The sequence below is a fragment of the Gadus chalcogrammus genome, chromosome 20 (assembly GCF_026213295.1).
Source record: "Gadus chalcogrammus isolate NIFS_2021 chromosome 20, NIFS_Gcha_1.0, whole genome shotgun sequence".
Lineage (NCBI taxonomy): Eukaryota > Metazoa > Chordata > Actinopteri > Gadiformes > Gadidae > Gadus > Gadus chalcogrammus.
The window spans coordinates 21,821,214-21,842,377 of NC_079431.1; the positions used below are offsets into that span (position 1 = coordinate 21,821,214).

Genomic DNA, 21,164 nt, shown 5'->3' on the forward strand with positions numbered 1-21,164 from the left:
CACTTCCTTCTGTCGGAGAGCTGCCTTCAGCCTTATAGACAACAAACTCAGAGTAGGTCTAACCACCTCCCGAGCAGGTTAGACCCACGGCGTATGTTGCCGCAGCAACTAAAGGCTGGTTTATGCTCGGTTACGTAAGCGTAAGCGCAAGCGCAAGAGGCCCTTGCGCGCCCTTGCGCCCCCCTTGCGCGACTTCTCACGTCTTGCGTGCGTCGGGCGATTTTTCTAGACTTGCGTCATTTTTTACGTAAGCTTTTACGCGAGCCGCCCAGCCTGCAAGGCTGTGATTGGTTTGCTGGTCTGGTTACTACTTCCTGTCTGGAGTATCACCCGGCAGGCTCATATACAAAAGCATTAACCTGAAGTGAAGTTAACTTTGCTGCCAACACATTATGTCGTTTTAAAATGTAGAGAGATATGCACATTTATACAACCCCAATGATCAACAACTTCATCACCCCTGTTCCTCTGTCTGTTGCCATCATTCACTGTGTATGGGGAGAACACGATCTGGCACATAAACAAACCAACGACTCCCACAGACAAAGACGTCATTCTCGAGGTCGTCTTCAACGAAAAACTTTCCTCCACATATTACTCCACCTACTGTTCTGGCGGTAAATTGCTTGGCAACACGCGCAACACGCGCAACCTAAAAGGGAGCATGAATTGCTTTGAGTAAATTTTGCGCAACAACGTAACACCAACGCTGAAGCATGCAGCTGCCTAAGGCTGGTTTATGCTCGGTTACGTAAGCGTAAGCGCAAGCGCAAGAGGCCCTTGTGCGCCCTTGCGCCCCCCTTGCGCGACTTCTCACGTCTTGCGTGCGTCGGGCGATTTTTCTAGACTTGCGTCATTTTTTACGTAAGCTTTTACGCGAGTCGCCCAGCCTGCAAGGCTGTGATTGGTTTGCTGGTCTGGTTACTACTTCCTGTCTGGAGTATCACCCGGCAGGCTCATATACAAAAGCATTAACCTGAAGTGAAGTTAACTTTGCTGCCAACACATTATGTCGTTTTAAAATGTAGAGTGATATGCACATTTATACAACCCCAATGATCAACAACTTCATCACCCCTGTTCCTCTGTCTGTTGCCATCATTCACTGTGTATGGGGAGAACACGATCTGGCACATAAACAAACCAACGACTCCCACAGACAAAGACGTCATTCTCGAGGTCGTCTTCAACGAAAAACTTTCCTCCACATATTACTCCACCTACTGTTCTGGCGGTAAATTGCTTGGCAACACGCGCAACACGCGCAACCTAAAAGGGAGCATGAATAGAGTAAATTTTGCGCAACAACGTAACACCAACGCTGAAGCATGCAGCCGCCTTAAGGCGGCTGCATGCTTCAGTGTTGGTGTTTTTCGTGTTTTTTCTGCTGGGCCTCTGCATTTTTTCGATTTGCTAACATGGAGGAAAATGTTACCCTTTCGTGTTTTTCGTTGAAGACGACCTCGAGAATGACGTCTTTGTCTGTGGGAGTCGTTGGTTTGTTTATGTGCCAAAGTTTGATGATCTCCTTTCGCGAGTCATCCGATATCTTCCCGACTCTCACCAAAACCGGCCCTTGTCCGGGAGCAGCTGGCAGATTATTTTTTGTCAGATGCTGGCGTGTTTCCCCACCAGTACAATGTGCTACGATTGGGTATGCGCACTGACCAATAAATATATATACATTGGTCACTTGGAAGCATGACTTTTGATTCATTAGTTATCATGTTACACAAGTTACCTAATTTGGTTTACGTCAAACTCATTAATTCATATCCATATAAAATGTTTATACAACAGCTACTGCCTTGACAGATGAATGAATTATTTAAGTGTAGGCCTATAGCCAAAGGCTTTAAGCTATAGCGCATAATGTCCACATAAATTATATGGTAGGCAGCATTATTAGAGAAAAGGGGTTTATTTATCAAATACAGAAAATAGTCCCACCATACACGCACACATTTTTCATTCACTACACACTCACGCTTTCAAATTTCATTCACTCAAAGAGGCTACTGAACTTATGTTTCACACAGAACATGAACACTTATGTTTCACATAGAACGTGAACACAAAACATTACGTAATTAATTCAAATAGGCTAACACTAAAACAAATAAGGCCAGTAGGCCTAATAGAACGAATATCGGGTGACAAGATCATTAAAATGGCTCACAATCCCGCATCAGCTGTTTGATGTCGCGCATCAAAATAGCACTTTGCCCCTGTGGAAGGGTTCGCATAAAGGGTTCGCATAATTATGTGCCAGATCGTGTGGTAGGTGGCGGTATGAAAACAGGAAATGTGATACTCCAGACAGGAAGTAGTAACCAGACGAGCAGACCAATCACAGCCTTGCAGGCTGCGCGGCTCGCGTAAAAGCTTACATAAAAAATTACGCAAGTCTAGAAAAATCGCCCGACGCACGCAAGACGTGAGAAGTCGCGCAAGGGGTGCGCAAGGGCGCGCAAGGGCCTCTTGCGCTTGCGCTTACGCTTACGCTTACGTAACTGAGCATAAATCGGCCTTTAAGGCCGATTTATTAACTCTCGGTTGCGCTGAACCTGCTACCTGAAACGCGCTGAACCTGCTACCTGAAACTGCTACCAACCTGCCCAGCAACAGACGACGCGATGCGGAAAACATGTTTCCAAAACGACGAAATAACATAATACAGAAAGCGGATCGCTATCTGTATTATGATAGATAGCGATAACACTTGTTTTTAGTTTATATTTGTATTGTATTTAATTGTTGAATCGAAACAATAAAAAAAATTGCCCGCGAAACGGGCGATCGCGTCAAATGACACGTCAAATCACGTAGGAAGGTTCTTGAACATTCTAGACTATGAAACCTGCTTAAAACACTCAGTTTACTAGCTAAATTCGATTAAACAATTCAATACAATACAAATATAAAGTAAAAACAAGTGTTATCTAGCGATCCGTTATCTGTATTATGTTTCAAGAACCCTCCTACGTCATTTGACGCGATCGCCCGTTTCGCGGGCAAAACATTTGTCATTTGACGCGATCGCCCGTTTCGCGGGCACATTTTTTTATTGTTTTGATTAAACAATTAAATACAATACAAATATAAAGTAAAAACAAGTGTTATCGCTATCTATCATAATACAGATAGCGATCCGCTATTTGTATTATGTTATTTCGTCGTTTGGAAACATGTTTTCTGCATCGCGTCGTCTGTTGCCGGGCAGGTTGTCAGGATGTAAACAAACGATGACGTAGGCCGGTACAATTTTCGCCCCCGGTACAATTTTAACGTGACAGTTGCCTCAAAACCAGCTACCTGAAACAGGCCTCTGACCTACAAAATGTAAATAAATAATAAAAAACACATGTTGCTGAAAAAACAGGAACTTTAATATCTGGATCCCTTACAGGGATTGGTGAGGTTCATCCATCACTAACATTCAATACCTGCCTGATATTTCCATTTTAGATTATTGAGCTGCATGTTGAATTGCCTTTGGTTATGCTGGGTTGGCATGTGACATACTTTACCTGCATGCAATTTTACCCGTCACTCAGAGTGGTGGAGGTGGAGGATGGGAGTTGTACTTGCCTGGAGCGAGCGAGAGAGAGAGAGCGAGAGAGTGAGATAAGAATACTCAGGGCTGTTGCGGACCCCCCAATGAGTTCAACATCTTATTTATTTTGCATGAAAAGCTATAATTAATTCATGCAGCAGTAGGCAAAACCTACGTTTCTTGGCCACAGTAGCATCTTGTTGAATCAGGGTCGGGCATATTAACTGTTAAACAGCCACTAGAAGAAGAGGTGGAGGGATATGGTCCAAGTACAAAGTCCTGGATCGGCATAGGGATTTTCAACGCTGTGTTGGTGTCTGTGGGTTAACATCCAAACAACCAAGGAGTATTAGTCAACTTACATGTTAATGTTACTGCTCCTGACCCCTAAGTGGTGCTTAAACAACTCCAAAAGATATGATGCCTTGAATCCACCCCTCTTATCAGATACTCCTACTCCTGAACCCGACCCTCTCCACCCTAATGACATTTAAAAAACAAACCAGCCATCCTTACTCTTACTCTAACCAGTTAAAACTCTAGAACGGAAGTTAACCATCCAAGATTAACGGAAGCATCTAAAACTCGTATTACCTTAATGGGTGAGGTCTGAGACGTCTGAAAGGGGGCCATCAAGTTTGAGCTGCACGCACCCTCAGGTGGAAATGCGGCAATAGTGAGTGAGGTCTGAGGTCTCGTAGTGACGGGAACACGAGGGAGGTCTGCAGTCTCATAATGGCGTGGTGCCGCCGTTAAACGAGTCCCGGCTCCGGACCGTAGGCCACTACAGAACCAGGGGTCCTACTGCTCTCCTCAGAGCCGCCCTGTGGCCGGGCTGCTCCTTAATGACTCTGCTCCAGGGGAAAGAGGGAAGGCCGCGGCGACAGAGGCGGTCAGAAACATAAAAGATGTCCTCTCTATCATGCCAGGTGAGACTTTGAAAAACACTCAACTGGGGGAAAGACCGGGTTGGAGGTTAGGGTTAAGGACGTCCAAGTCAAAAGGCACTAGGTTTGATTCCCAATGTCTGCAGTGTATCTGTAGGCCTTTTCTCCTCTTCTTCAAATTAACTGTCAATTGCTTTGGATAAAAAGCTGCCTGTCTCTAATCCCCAAGTACCTAAACAAAAGGCTCTTTAGCAGCGGTGCAATACTAGAACCGGGGGTAGGGGGATGGGATCTCTCTCTCTCTCTCTCTCTCTCTCTCTCTCTCTCTCTCTCTCTCTCTCTCTCTCTCTCTCTCTCTCTCTCTCTCTCTCTCTCTCTCTCTCTCTCTCTCTCTCTCTCTCTCTCTCTCTCTCTCTCTCTCTCTCAGACAGATCACCTCTCAGCAGTGCACTGAACTGAATCCTGTTCCAAAGGACTGACAGAGGGAGGGAGAGATGCCTATAGGTATCCTAGAGTGATGAAATAGCCCTTACCTGCTCATGAATGGATCTGAATTCTAATTGATGGATCCATCCATTCATACAGCCATGCAAATACACACACACACACACACACACACACACACACACACACACACACACACACACACACACACACACACACACACACACACACACACACACACACAAACACACACATAAGCATCTCATATGCTAGCACTCCACCATGATTGGTTAGGATCCACCTGCATGGTTGATAATCCATCTCTTCCCTTCCTCATCTCTTATCTAGATACATGCAGAGCCGAGCCCAGGGAGATGCGCCTGCAACCTCATATTCTGCCCACATGGAAAATGATCTAGATTAGATGGTGGTTGCAAAGCCCTCAGTCATCAATCGATCGCGCCATTGATCCCCTAAGTCCCATGACCCAGTGGCTGCTCAGTATGCAACACACACATATATGTATGTGCAGGTTCTGTGAGCGTGCACGCACAGACACACACACACACACATAGCAACTTGTTCACATGCAGACCAAAACATTTACAGTTTTTTTCAATTGCTTGAACACTATAGACACATGCTTAGACCAAAGTAACACAACTTGAAGTTTTTGTTTCTATACCTTAAACACATGTAACCATTCCTCAAACAAAAGCGCTGCTTTGTACTTTAGTTGCAATTGTGCAACACACATGCTCCTTTCTGCAACACACTTGCTCCTGCACACTACACACTATTTCATACATAAGACACTTAATTCAAAAATGACATCTCATTGTACCATTGGGAAAACACATCTATTCAAAATCCTAAACACATTGGTTCATTGAAAATACTTACATACACACCAGAAAAAACTTTCTTCCGAAACTGACCACCAATCAGCCAGCTACAAAAAGGCCTCAGTTCAGCCATTTTGAGAACTTTGCCAGCATGGATGCAGGAAGAGCAAGAGGCAGAGTTAGAGAAGGAAGAGGAGGATAGAGACATAGAGGTGGACATGGTGGAAGAGCCCGTGCACGGAACATTATTTCCAATGACATAAAAGCAACTTTGGTCTTATGACAAATGTACTTATTGTAAGTCGCTTTGAATAAAAGCGTCTGCTAAATGCCCTGAATGTAAATGTAAATGGTGGACCATGTCATAAACCAAGGTCTGACTATAAGGGAAGCTGGGCAGAGAGTCCACCCTAATCTAAGGCGTTTCACAGTTTCATCCATAATAAGGACATTTAGACTGGAAAACAGGTATGTCTTCAACTCTCTACTTTCTACTCTACTCAGACTGTATCTAGAGTATTTGCAGTACAGTACCATATCACATGAACTATTGAACGAAAGTGGTAGTTTTGTGACATACTGTGATTACCTACATTGAGGTGTTTCAGTACTTTCTATATACAGTAAAGTACAGTATATACAGTACTGTAAAAAAGAAGCAAACCAATACAGTAACATTTCGTGGTTGCTGTACGCCTGTTCCAACGCCTGTTCATCCAACAGCAGGAACTTGCCATTGTGGACCTGGTCAGAGCAAACAATGCAATCCGTTTCAACCAGCTACAGCAACAAATACTTGCAGATAGAGAAGTATTCAATAACATAGAGCGAGAAAGCATTTCCACTATCAGACGCATCTTGGTAAAGCACCAAATTACCATGAAGCAATTGTACAGGGTCCTATTTGAGAGGAACAGTGTCAGGGTCAAAGGACTTCGACGTGAATATGTACAGGTAAGTGTTACAGTCCTTTACATTTACAATACAGTTTTGGTCATCCAGTTACAGCTGAATATATGCTATTGTATCAGTACCACTTAGTACTTATAATAGATACATTCAGAGAAGAACCAGGTACCTGTTTGATGGGGTGGGGGTTCTGTATGTGTAGTACTGTAGTTGAGTGTTTTGAGTAATGCCATCCAAAATATGTATTGCATGTATTTTGTTTTGTTACAGAACATCTTGGAGATGTATGGAGCTGCACAGCCTCATGAATTTATTTACATTGATGAGGCTGGATTCAACCTCAGCAAAACAAAACGATGTGGTCGTAACATAATTGGCCAAAGGGCAATTGTGCAAGTCCCGGGGTAGCGCGGGCGAAATATCTCATTGTGTGCTGCCATAAGCCTTCAAGGGCTATTGCACCATCAAGCAAAACTAGGTCCCTTCAATACCGAACATATAATAACATTTCCGGATGCACTTCACGATGCAGCTGTACAGGACAGACCAGAGCAGCCCATGTTTGTTGTTGTCTGGCATAATGTTAGTTTCCATCGGGCTGCTCTGGTCCACAAGGGGTTCACCAACCATCATCAATTTGAAGTCCTATACTTGCCCCCTTACACACCATTTCTAAACCCCATAGAAGATTTCTTTTCGGCTTGGAGATGGCGCGTATATGACCGCCAACCACATGCTTGCATGCCTCTTCTGCAGGCAATGGAACAGGCCTGCGGAGACATCGACTTAGGGTCAATCCATGGATGGATTCGGCACACAAGGCAATATTTTCCCCGATGCTTAGCGGGAGAAAACATTGCTTGTGATTTTGATGATATCCTATGGCCAGACCACAACAGACGGCAGTCTGTTAGTCTCTTAGTATTTGATATTTTGGTTGTGGTGAAAACGTGCCCTCTGTGGAAGTGAATAAAAACAGTGAACATGAAAGACTGCAATGTTTTACATAAAGTAGGCCAGTGTGTTGCTGCTGATCTGAAAGTGTATTAATATGATGCAAGTGTGTATCATTTTGTCATCAGATTGCCATTTTTACAAAGAATTGTTAGGTTTCGATAGCCGAGTTTCAATTTGACACAGATGTGAACTGTTTATTTCCCAGTGTCTTATTTGCTTGTGTGTTGAGTTTTGACACAATGAGCCAAATTTTGCAAAAAATGTTCAAGCAATTGAAAAAAAACTAAATATCCACACCACTCTGGTCAAACAGTCTACTAGAGTGTCAGTGGAATTCTCTCTGCATTAAAGGTGTTCTAGGTAGAATCGAAAAAATATTATTTGAGTGTTAGATATGTTATTACCAACCTTCTGATTACTGAGTGAAATATGCGGTATCGTTTGAGTTGACTGTGGCCGATTCTGTTCGGGCTCATCGAGACTGCAGACTGTTATAGGCCTATAGTATTATTTACCTTCATATTAGTAGAGATCAGGCGTTTGATCATTTACAGCAACTGTTGATCTGCTTCAAATCCAGTTCCATAAAACCCAGAATAAAGGATCCACTGCTCATTGGGCTGGAGTCGTGTTTTGCCCCTTTAGTTTAGTTTATTAGAACAGAAAGGAGTGGATATCCAATTTGTCACAATACAAAGCCCTAAATGCCCACGCACCTTTGGAAGGATTGCAGTTTATGTCTCAGGTGATTTTCTCACCTGAAACTGATGAAGAGGCGCTGAGGGCCCTTACCTTCTGCTCACCCAGCAGACCCAGATTAAAGCCTTCTACTGGGATCTCTCCACCAGCCTCATAACTTGGCACTTTAGTTTGGATTTATTGCTTTTGTTTGATTAACATAAATTCATGAGGAAATTAAGGATGCATAAATATATCCTTCGGTTTGATAAACACATAGCATCAGAGAGCATGTCTGGATGTCAGGAGCACCGTAGGTCTTCCGGTAGGGCTGAGTGGTAGAGCTCTGGCGCCACCAGGTGGCAGCAGACGGTATCGCAATCAGACTTCTAAATATTAAAAACTAAGATCCCATCGTATGCATGCTTAGTGGGAGAGATGAATGCTAGGCAGTGACTACTCTCACTAAAAAGATGGCTATTGCTACACTACATTACCAACATCTTATCAAAAAAGATGTCCAGAAGAAATCCTGCAATATACACATTTTTTAATCCAGACAACAGCAGATGAATTTAAGGCTTTTAATAATGATCAACACATTTATGTACAAAGCAAGCAATGTCATACCCAAGTGAACAAAAAAAAAAAAGAATCCTAAAATGTTTTTTGTCATTAAAATAGCTAAAGATTACATCAGGAACTCAACAGGTAAGCACTATAGGTACAGCATCACTAGTTTGACAAAAAAAAATATCTTCACGGATATCCATGACGGTTTAACAGCCCTGGGCTGGGCCGGGCAGGGGGTGACCGATGGACAATATACAAATGCATGGAATATTAAAAAGACGCGAGTGAGAAGAATGTGTCTCTGGATTTGGGTGGGGGGGAATTTGAACGAACAAGCTCAATTAAAGCCACACTCCCCATTGTTTGTCGGGTGTGAGCCGTTCTGTAAGTTACAAAACGGTTAATACTCGTACACTGGCAGCTCACGCACACGACAACGCTGAAGGTGTCCTGGGTTTTGGCGAATGACATTCAGAGACAAAGAGCGAGCACTCTGTCTATGGTTACACAAAGGGCTTTTCAGGATATCATCGGGCCATCTTTCTCTTTATCCAGCTCACACCAAAAGGTGTCGCCCAGCTCTGAAACACTCAAATAAAAATAAAACATCTCCTGCACTACCACCTTTAGCGGCAAGTTCGCCTCTGTACCATAGGACAAAGATCTCACTATTCTGAAGGTACAGGGAACAGATCATCAAATCAACTCACAAGCTCAATGATCCCTTGGTTATCTTAACACGCTATCATAGTGTCCCGACTCCCCACCCCCCACATCACTAACGCAAACCCTCAATTGATCGTGAAAAACCTGAGACGAGTCCACCTGACGGGAGTGATGGGGGGAGATGGGGGAGATAGGAGCGTTAATATGCACAAGGGCCAGCACATAACACCACGCTACCGGCATTCTGATTGTCCCAAACAAAATGGATTCGTCCATTGGCCCAGGGGAATCTAATCGAGGAGACATGTTGTACTGCTCCTTCATTTGTTTGAAGATGATCCTGTTTGTTTACTCTTCTGGATTTAAAAATATATGCATCACATAGGACAAAACCAAAGGATCTCAATTTAGGAATCACCAAATATGCCCCAACTAAAGGTATGCCTGTGAGGCAGACGTTTTGATTCAATGTACCTTTAATGGACATGGGAACAGTGGCTAAAACAAGGTTGACAATCAGATCACAGGCCAGGAAACGTTTTGTGCTGCCAAGGAGTGCAGAATGTTGTGAAGTCAAACAAATGAAATGTTTAGCACGTCAAACCATTGCATTAAGGTTGGATCTGTAGGCTTTAGTTGTATACCATGTAGGGGCTATGGGAGAGCAATCTTAATTTCAGTGGGCACAAGGGATCATAAAGGAAAGGCAAGTAGAAACATCAGGATAAAACGGGATCCAGGACAGAGCATTTGGATTAACGGTTTTGTATGAACCCACATTCTGTGCTTCAACCCATCCACATTCATGTCCTGCTAAGGGCAATAACCGTGTCATCTTAGTAACCGCGGGGAAGCGTGTCGTGAAACAACTCATCTCACGCATGCCGCCAATCAAAACCATCAGTGATCTCAGGTCGTTAGGAGACAAGAGGCGTGGGCGGGCCCGGTACACAGCGAGACACAACGCAATTAACCAGAAGATTTTTATATTTTCTTTTACAAAAACAAGTAAAACATATTCGTAGGAGGAACTCATCTTTTACAAAAGCACTATCACCGCGAGGTGGGTGCTTCGCCAGCCTCCGTCGTATAAACAGCGAGCCTGTGAGGAAGAGGAGGTGGGGGGGGGGGGGGGACCACTGCACGGTGAGTTAGTAAAGAGTCACCACTATGTACACTTATGCACACTCCCAGCTTTCACATTACAGTCAAACTACTGTGCGTGCACACACACCGGAGTGTGTCCCCAGTGGGGTCACTGCAGCATCTCCTCGCCGGTCCCTCGTGCACCGCACACACACGCACAAATAAACCAGGTGTGACTGCTGCTCCTCTACTGTTACCATGACAACTAGGGTGCTCTTGTCACTGATAGAGGAGGTGGAGTCGGGCGAACTGTGGGATAGGTTAGTCCTCAAGTCCAAACTATAAAACACAGAACATCCACTCCGGTCCATTAGAGGGAGCTCCGGCACCTGGGAAAGCACAACGGGGATATTTAAACTGCTGTGGTAAAACAATGACGTTAAACGCGAGTCTACAGATATTTTTCAGGTGGGGCATACTCATGGCTAGGTTGTTTCAGGACAGACAGTATTTTGAGTTGCTGAGATGTATAAAGTTCGATAATAAACCAACTGAAAAACGTAATGCTGTTATAGCATCAATTACATTTTTTTGCGTGTAAAAGATAAGTGTTTATAAATCCACCAAGTAAAAAGCTGAATGTACAAGACAGCAAATCAAACAAGAGAACTACTCTGATAGGCAGATAACATAGCCACTGACACAATTATAATAAATGCTATTGTAATACATAATAAAAGACCCAAAATAACTTCTTTAAGTTGGTCATCTTACCGCGAGGACACACGATGCTCTAGCTCTCATCATCCGAGACGTGGGGTTTAGCGATGGCCATCTCCTCCTTGCTGTTGGCGATCATCTTGCACTTCTACAACACAATACAAATGCTGGTGAGCTGGTCAGCAATAAAAACACGTGGGTGCATTCACATCAAAATAACAGCAGGATGAGACTTCATTCTCAGCAAGCAAAGACACTCATAAGACCCTGCACTGGAGATCAACAACAAGCCCCCGACCTCTGACACATCAACAGGGGTGTCTCTGGGAGGACCAGTCAGCTTACCTCGGTGAGCTCCTTGATGGTGTGTATGTTGGCCTGCTGGGTCACCTTCCTCTTCACCTCCTCGATGTGGCCCAGGTTGAGGGGGGGTGCGGGCGGCGCCAGGCAGGGCGGGGGCTTGTTGGTGATGGTAGGCAGTGGGGCCAGGGGGGGCATGGAGGCCAGTGCACCCATGTTGGACAGGGCCGCCGTCATGGTGGCCGCTGTCATGCTGGCCATGGCGGCGCTCATGGTCATATTGGACATGCTGCCCATGCCCATTGGCCCCATGTTGCCCATGCCCATTTGCCCCATGTTGCCCATGCCCATCCCCATGCCCATGGGCATGGGCAGGGGGAGGGGCAGGGAGAGCGGGGTGGGGGAGGGCGTGGGGAGCGGGAGCTGGAGGATGGCTTTGGGTCGCAGGCTCTCTGGGATGGGCACCCCAGCCTTGGCGCACATGGCAGCCGCGTTGGCCTTGGCGATCTCCAGCAGCTGGTCCTTATCTGGAGGGAGACGACCAGATGATGAGGATACAGGGCAGGACGTCATGTTTTGTTTTTTATTAACGGCCAAGGAAAATTAAATGCAATTACGAGTCTTTCATCTCAAAAGAGCCAATGTTAATTTTTCAGAACTTTGACTGTTAATTTAATTCTACCAGGATCCCATTGTCACTGTTTATGGAACCAAACAATGGCGATACTCGATACGTGAATCTTCCTATAGACATCAGTTAGTTCAAATGAAGACACACCGCTATGAATATATTGGGTTCTTCAAATGATCATAAAGTTTAAGAGGTGGTTTAAACATTGTGAAATGTTTCCATTAATCTGCACCGTAGCACTTGCGCTACTCAAGAGCATGTGGAGAAATGCACTATTGTAGAGGACGAGACGCCATACTAGAAATAAATCCGAACTTTGGTATATCACTTTAGCAACCCGTCTTCAGTAGGTAGAGCTTTTGATGGAGGAGAGCCAAAAGGTGGTTTGTAAGGAAGGTAATGTCGATGCGCTTGCGGTAGAAGACATAAAAGGACCACGTATGCAGTAAATACCTTCTACAATTCTGCGATAAAGAGGCAAAACATTGTGCAACCACATCTGTTGGGATGCCTCCAAATGAAAACAATAGAAGTGTGAGTCTTGAGCCCTGCCGAGACAGTGACTACACATCCGTCCAGACTGGGACGCTTCTCTGGGTACCCTAGTTACAACACCACACCTTTTGAACCGGGTGAACCGAACAATAGACAGACCCCCGAGCCGATCTACAGAAATAAGACCGCTCTACAGACAGAAGGTGTATTACCCAGGTCTGTGAGCCGCGGCGGGGTTTTGCTGCCGCTGCGGCGTGAGCGGGACCCGGAGCGACGCTGCTTGCGTAGGATGAGCACGGGGGAGTGGCTGGGCTCTCTCTTCCACCGGTCCCGCCGGTCGAAGGAGCGGCTACGGAATGCAGGCCGCCGGCCCCGCCCCCTGGAGCGCGAGCGGCGGCGGCGGCTCGGGGAGCGCGAGTGTGAGCGCTTCCGCCGGCCAGCCGAGCGGCTCTTGGATCGCTTGGGGGTCTTGGATCGCTTGCGGGCACGGCCGGCGGGGGAGCGGCTGCGCCTCTTGCGTGCGGGGGAGCGGGACTTGGAGCGGCGGGTCCTGGCCCGGGACTTGGAGCGGGACTTCCGCCGGCGCGCAGCCGAGCGTGAGCGGCTGGCCCGCCGACGGTGGGCGGGGCTCCGGGACTTGGAGCGGCGCTTTTTGCGCTCGGCCGGTGACGCCTTCTTCTTGCCTGGAGACTTGGACCTGAAACGGGCAGCAGCGGGTCACTACATGGAACAATGCTTGGAATAAAATAAGCTTGCCTTTTACCATCTATAAGTGTGCGTATGCCGTAACGTCCTGCTGGAGGTCAGGATAACAGAGATCCTGACCTGCAGCAGGATGTGCAGAATGCTGTGGTGCATGTGAATGTGTGAGCTCGTTTGGGTTAGCCGTTGATTTGAATGATGGCGTCTGAGCGAGGGAGAGGCTTCCAAAGTGTTTGAATTTCAAGCTGAAAAATTAGGTTCTCATCATCAATAATGCCAACTTCAATCTGAGGTGGCGGGGCCAAAGAAGAAAAGCCATGTGCACAAGACCCACCTGGACTGCTTCCTCCTGGACACCGACCTCCTCTTGGACACCGACCTCCTCTTGGACACCGACCTCTTCTTGGAGGACGAGCGCCTGGGGGAGGGCGACGTCTTCCTGTGGGGCGGGGCAGCGGGGGAGCGAGACGGGGAGTGCTGCTTCTTCTCCGTCCGGACGGGGGAGACGGAGCCCGAGGAGCTCCAGGGCTGCTTGGGCTTTAGAGGAGAAGCTGCCTTCTCAGCCCCTCCCTCCGCCGCCTCCTCCTCCTCCCCTGTGGAGTCTCCAGAAGCCCCGGAGCCGGCAGGGCCCGCCGCGCACTCAGGAGAGGCAGAAGGGGAGCGGGAGCTGTCCCGCTCGGAAGGAGAGCGGGCCCCCTGGTGGTTGGGTGTGGGCCGGGGCGAGGAGCCGGCGGGCGCGGCGCTGGGGTCAGCGTTGGATAAGGGCAGGGGCTTCCAGGGGCCTACATGGACACAAAGGGAAAAGTCAATACCTTCCCAGTTCAACCCATCTAAAACCTCCACATTCAGGACATACGGCGCCGCTGGACCCGATTAGAGAGGACATTTCTCCACTGAAATTTACAAAAAAAGCGCAAGTGAAACGTCCAAGTCTAGATCGATCTGTAGAACTGTGGCATCTTTGTCAGACGATTCCTCTTTGGAGAATCGTAGCGGCCTTTAGCCGATTACCTTTAAAGACACGACTAAAAGCCAGTGAAAAATAGATAAACTCCATTCCCCCCTGCGTTTTCATGTTACGATTCATAAGAACCCCAGATACACAAAAGACGACGTCATCGTCCACCCACCAGGTGGGTAACGTTCGATTCCCGTCTAATTTGTTTTTGTTTGATTTGTACTATTTATGTAGCTTTAAATACAGCCCCTTGGTAAATAGGATTACTAACTGCACATTCAAGTATATTCTGCTCAATCTACAAGGTTCAACAAATGCTGTTGATTTCAACTTCGACTGTTTTGTATGTATTAGGGATGGGCAACAATCGTCGAATAGTCAGTCACGTAGAATATCGAATAATGAATGTGACTATCGTTATTTATTACACGCTCTTCTTAATAAGCGGATAATGTATAGAACGCAGCTGGTCATAAACATTATTCAAGTTCATGTTGTAGTCCAAGCCTACTGTCATTCCTGTAGTCTAAAATCATCAATGCTTGAGGCAACATTATGAAATTAACAGTTTTTAAGATGATTTTGCAGTTTTTAGGGGTCCAAGCCAACAGGTTGGATCCCTATTGTTTTTGTAGCGATTTTTCTTTTTATTATTATACTTCCTTCCCTAAAAGTGGGCCCACACCCCAAACCGTAAATGGTGTGGACACGCCAATTGCATGACTAGATCCAGGTCTGTGAGGTGTACGCAGACTACAAAATCCAGACATGCCGGTCACTAGGTGGCGCTATACCAAGGAAAATGCGTTTGGGGCCGAAACTCCCACACCAAACCTCTCAGTCAAAACCTTCATATCCACAGGTTCACGGTAGCGTTTTGAACACATGCTTCGTGTTGTGCCGGCGAAATGCACATTTCTTGGACCCCTGCTTAACTGCTTGCAGTTCTAGTTAAAATTGAAAAGGTTATGAACAATTACCGATTTACCATATTTCCATATGCTAAAGACGTGTCTAGTTCACCGTCATGCAGGCTGTGTTCAGTAAAATAAATAGCGATCTGTTTTCGGCGCATGTAGGCCTATCTACCTAAGCTCACGTTGAAATAATTTTGATGTTGATGTTGTTGAAATGAACAAATTGATTTCATACAAATCATGCGGGGGGTTCTTGATTGACAGATTTTCGAATATTATTTGAATACAGACTTGATGCGCATGATCCGCCAACCCTTCTTTTTTTTGGTGGAGTTCTGTAGCAGAAACAGCGCCAAATATAGGCCTGGAATATGTAGCACAGCGTTTCTACAGCTAGAAGCATTTTTGCAATGAGTCAATCATTACGGAGAAATTCTGCCACGCTGTCAAGGAAAACGCGGAGGGGGGAAAAGATCATTTTTCGCAGGTGTGGGCAGAGCAAAAAAAAAGAAGGAATGTGTTGTCTAAAGCCTAGAAGAACCTAAAGGACGGTGTGTGGTCTAAAGCTACGAAGAACCTAAAGGAAGGTGTGTGGTCTAAAGCTATGAAGAACCTAAAGGAAGGTGTGTGGTCTAAAGCTATGAAGAACCTAAAGGAAGGTGTGTGGTCTAAAGCAATGAAGAACCTAAAGGCAGGTGGGTGGTCTAAAGCAATGAAGAACCTAAAGGCAGACGGGTGGTCTAAAGCTGTACCTGCTGCGGGCGCGGCGTCTGCAGCTCCTTCAATGTCCTCTGCCGTCTCTGCCTTGGACGGCGAGGGGGAGGGCTCCCTGTCCTGCCCTGGGGAGGCGCTCCCAGACACCCTCTCACTGGAGCCAGACAGAGACCGGTTCGGGGCAGGCGAGGCGGACTTAGACAGCGACCTCCTCAAGCTCTTACTGGGGGACTTGGACTGCCTCCCGGCAGGGGCCGGTGTGTGGGACTTTGACCTGTACCGCCTTGACAACGAGCGCGACTTGGAGCGCTTCAAGGACCTGGGCGGCGAGCGGTTCCTCTTGCTGGGGGAGTTCGATCGCCTCCGGGCCCCAGGGGACCTAGACTTGGAACGCCGGCGGGAAGGCGGTGTTCGGGACTTACTCTTTTTCCGGGGACTCCGGGACTTGGTGCGGCGCTTGCGTCTGAGCACCACGACGGAGCGTGAGCGTGTGCGCCTCGAACGCCTCGTGGACCTTGAGCGGGAACGCCGCGTCCGAGAGGGCGGTGGCAGCGGAGACCTCCGCCGCCGGGTCTCGGGTGAGCGGCTCCCGGAGCGCCTGGCGCCCCCCCGCCTCACCGGGGTGCGGGACCGCCTAGCGGGCCGCCGGGTCCGGCCCACCGAACGAGAGTGCGAGCGGCGGCCGACGGCGGTACGCCGAGGAGACCGCGTCCTGGAGCGTCGGGCAGCGGACCTGGACTTGGACCGCCGGTTTCTACGCGGGGAAGGGGACCGACGCAGCCCGCGTTTAGGAGAGAGCTTCCTCCTCGGGGGGCTCGGGCGCCGCCGCTTGGGTGACGCCGACAACGTCCTCCTCCTTCGCTTGGGAGAAGCGGATAACGACTGGCGCTTGGACCTCTTGGGGGACTTGGCCTTCTTCTTTCTCTTGGGGGACAGGGAGCGCGACGTGGAGCGGGAGAGCTTCCTGTCTCTCTTCGGGGAGCCGGTGTGGCGGAGCGGTCTTTTGGGAGACAGAGAAGCAGACTTCCTCTCAGACTTGGGGGAGTGGGAGCGCGAGCGCTCCCTGGCCTGTGGCGGTGAGACGGACCCGTTGGCCTCCGATGAGGACCTCGATCTCGTTTGGGAGCGCTCTTTAGAATCCTTGTCTGTGGCGGCTGGAGCCCTTGTCTGCTGGCGTCTTGGGCTGGGCGTGGAAGACCGACTGTGACTCGACCCGGAGCGCTTGATCCCAGGGGCACGCTGGGGGGACGCGGACGGGGACCTGGAGCCCTCCCGCTCTGCCCCCGGGGCCCTTTGGTTCACGTTGACCTCATCTTTTAGAGCAGGGTCGTCTTGTGACGCTGTGCCTTCCTGTTTAGGTATGATGTCGGGGAGCGCGTGGCTGAAACTGCCATCACCGTGGTTCCCCTCGATTCTGACGTCAACCCCAGCCGGGTGGGCTTGGTCCTGGCCAGCAGAGGGCGACATCACCAGCACCGAACCGTTGGTGCTGCCGTTCTTCCCTGTGGAGGAGAAAACGTTGTTCTCCGTGCTCTCGTCCTGCTTGGCGTGAGGCGCTTCGAGTTTCTCTGCCCCTCGCTTGCCCTTGGGCAGCAGCTTGGACACGGCCTCGGGCGCATCACGCGGCCCCTTGCCTTCGTCCGGCTCCGAGTCAGAGCCCGACGCGGAGCTGCTCTCAGACGCCGAGTGGGACGGGGATCTGCGGTCCTGCTTCTCGTCCTTCTTCTTCTTCTTCTTCTTCTTTTTGGAAGCGTGCTTTTTGTGCTTTTTGGTCTTGGCGTCTACCTCCGATTCTGTGACAGAATGGAAGTGGGTGAGGAGAGTACAGATGATTAAGGTCACAAGGAAACTCTTCCTAGACCGTCTGCTGGGGGAGCACCGGTCATTCCTTACCTGTGATGCCGTCCTTTTTGCTGCCCTCCTTTGGCCCGACTTGGTCTGCAGCCCCCGTGGTAGAAGCTAGTCTGGCACTGTCCATTAAAAACGGAAAAACAAAATATAAATTGTAATTATTGACCTCCGCGATTAGTTTGGAATCTGTGAATATTTTTACCAAAGAGAATCCCATTTTAAAGATCCCATATCATGCTTTTTAGGGTTAAAAATTGCATTTGGGGGTACTACTAGAATAGGGTTTCATGCCCGTTTGTTAAATATTCAGCGTTTCCGCTAGAATAAATTGGTGGCGGTCTGGAAGGGTTAATTTTAACGTTTTTAGATCAAGCCCGACCCGACCCCGTGCACGTTCTGTCCGAGCCCGGCTCGACACATTAACTGTAATTATGAGCCCGAGCCCGATTTCAACCTGACTTTTTTTTTTTAATACATGTGTAACTTTGTACACATTTGTTACTTAGGCCTACTATGCAAAATATGTATGTAAGGAATAATGTATAGAACGGCGGTCATTATCGAGAAATTAAGCCCAGACAGAAGGGGGCTTATTTATTTTCGATAATGATCAACGACATTCTATACATTATCCTGCTTATTACACGGCTACTTGCCAAAACAAAATATAACTTCACATGGTGTGTCTTTTTACAATTTATTCGTTACCAGCATTCGTAGTGTTGATCAGCAGTGAAATAGTCCGCCAAAGTCGTTGACGTCGTTTAGCAACCAAAGACGCTCGGGTTGACAAACTACCGGACTACTTACTACCCATTAGTGGTGCAACGGTTCACGGGTTACCCGTGACCCTCACGGTTCGGGATGCAAGTGATCCACGCATCGGCTGATAAAAAAAAAAGTTGTGCGTTCACTTGATCAGCGCATGTTTAAAGGACAATTCCGGTATTAAAAACAAGTATCGTAGCGAAATACAGTTTCTGTTGCGTTTTATGCTTAAAGGAAGCAGGATTATTACCTAATTTTTCATTTTATTTTGTTTTTACACATTTGAAGATTTTATTTAAATGCACATTTGTCTTGTTATCTTTTTTGTTGATCCGAAAATGATCCGACCCGTGACTCAAAAACCGTGACACGATCCGAACCGTGAGTTTTGTGATCCGTTGCACCCCTACTACCCATGAAAGTGAACGGAGCGTTCCACGGCATTGAGAAGACCTGTGTAATAAAGGCCTATAATATTTCTGTTTATGGCATAGACTTCTCTTCAGATTAGGCCAATAAAGCAAAGATTTAAAATAAACAGCAAACGCTCGATCAAAGGCCCGGCCCGACCCAGCTCGAGGATAGTGGTGGGAAATATCGGCCCGACCCGGCCCGGCTAGGCCTGTCACGATATGCAATAAATCAATTAATTGCGCGATAAATTTAAATGAGCGATAATATTCTGCCGGCCGCAATAATTTCCATTCGCACTATTTTTTTTTTTTTAAATCATTGCTTTATTGGCCTAATCTGAGAAGAAATCTATGCCATAAACAGAAATATTATAGGCCTTCATTACACGGGTCTTCTCAATGCCGTAGAACGCTCCGTTCACTTGCATGGGTAGTAGTCCGGTAACTTGTCAACCCCAGCGTCTTCGGTTGCTAAGCAACGTCAACGTCTTTGGCGGACTATTTCTCTGCTGATCAACACTACGAATGCTGCTAACGAATAAATTGTAAAAAGACGCACCATGTGAAGTAATTTTTTCGTCTTGGCAAGTAGCCTTGTAATAAGCGGGATAATGTCTAGAACGTCGCCGGTCTAGAACGTCGCCGGTCATTAAGCCCCTCAAGGCAAAGCAAGACACCTCCGCTGCGCGTCGGTCGCCTGTTCGCCCTGTCGGGGCTTATTTTCCCAATGATGACCGGCGTTCCATGCATTATATATATTTATATATATTTAGCAGGGTAGGACTAAGTAACAAATGTCGGGTTGAAATCGGGCTCTGGCTCATAATTACTGGGCACAACGAGTAAACCCCCTCGTCAAGTGTCAATCACTTGTTGCATGGTCTGTGTGGGAGGAGGAGCCCTGGCGCGTGTTTATTCTTTTTTGAAGCGCAATCGCGTTTACATCTTTTTTATTTAGTGTTTCAATTTTATTTATTGTTTTTGGTGTTGTTTCGTTTTTATTCAAGAGCATATTTTGTTAATAATAGATTGTTTTTGGTTATTTGTTAATTTATTCTGGATATTTTAAATGTCTTCCAGACGTCCAGTTCCAGTGTTTTTTAAAAAATAAAAGTTTATTGATCTTCGAAAGGGTGTAATTTATCATTATATTAGTTGAAAAACTGCAATATTATCGCTTATCGCAATAACTTCTGGGGCAATTAATCGCCCAGAAAAATGTCTTATCGTGACAGGCCTAGGCCCGGCCCACGTCAATCAAAACCCTCATTGTTTTACATGAATTGGCTAAACAAATGAAACGGTAGCATATTTAAACAATTCAAATTGTGCAGAGAGAATTATTTCCATTGGTCATTGGAGTGGAGACATTTAGAATTTTCGGTCCTCCTAATTTTTTTCCGGTCTATGACTGGTAATTACCGGACAACGGAAACTCTGAAATATACCCCTTATTATTCTCACTAGGGCTGCAACAACGAATCGATAAAATCGATTGCTAAATGCGTAGGCAACGAATTTGGTTGTTGATTTGTTGTGTCGCGCGATAAATAAGCTACTCATAGGCGCAGCACTTACAGCCAGCCGCCGACAGGTTGGTTCATGGTTCATGCACACCCACAGCGAGCTTTAGTGTGAGCGACCACAGCTTGTATTTTGGTAATATCTTAAAACTGGACTGTAGGCCTACATAAAAGTGTTGTACCTTCACTGTCTTTGGGTTAAAAAAACTCCTTCAACTCAGTATCCTTCTAGTCCAACCGAAAACTCTGCCAGCTGCTGCTGCTGCAGACGTGCAGACGGGCTGGGAGTCGGCACCGCGTGCATCAACAGTCATTCAAAGCAGCAGTAGTAATCACACAACCGGACGGTGTAGAAATTCCCATCAGTTAAAAATAGTAATGCAGTTATTAAATCCATGTTAAAAAGCAGGATATAGAGCTAGTTAGCTTAAAAAAAAAAAACGGACCACATGGTCCGTTTTTTTTTTGGTGGTCACAAACAGTGTCAAATGTGATGTGTTCAGGCCGGCTCAGTAATATGATTGATGCGTTCAAATGCAACAGAAAAATAAAAATAAAAATTGCGATTTTG

The 21,164-nt window shown here is 46.9% G+C and overlaps 1 protein-coding gene across 1 annotated transcript in view; it reads right to left on the minus strand.

Moving 5' to 3' along the window:
* Positions 1 to 6,843: 6,843 nt before the first annotated feature.
* The window catches only part of sona (SON DNA and RNA binding protein a), a 38,381-nt gene continuing 24,060 nt past the window's right edge, over positions 6,844 to 21,164 (minus strand). Inside the window, exons 4-10 of the mRNA XM_056580044.1 lie at positions 17,932 to 18,008; positions 16,077 to 17,831; positions 13,784 to 14,231; positions 12,960 to 13,444; positions 11,667 to 12,148; positions 11,376 to 11,469; positions 6,844 to 10,990 (exon numbers count right to left, since the gene is read on the minus strand). Of these exons, the coding sequence (XP_056436019.1) occupies positions 11,395 to 11,469; positions 11,667 to 12,148; positions 12,960 to 13,444; positions 13,784 to 14,231; positions 16,077 to 17,831; positions 17,932 to 18,008 (3,322 nt within the window). The 3' untranslated portion in view covers positions 6,844 to 10,990; positions 11,376 to 11,394. The remainder of the gene's footprint in view (positions 10,991 to 11,375; positions 11,470 to 11,666; positions 12,149 to 12,959; positions 13,445 to 13,783; positions 14,232 to 16,076; positions 17,832 to 17,931; positions 18,009 to 21,164) is intronic.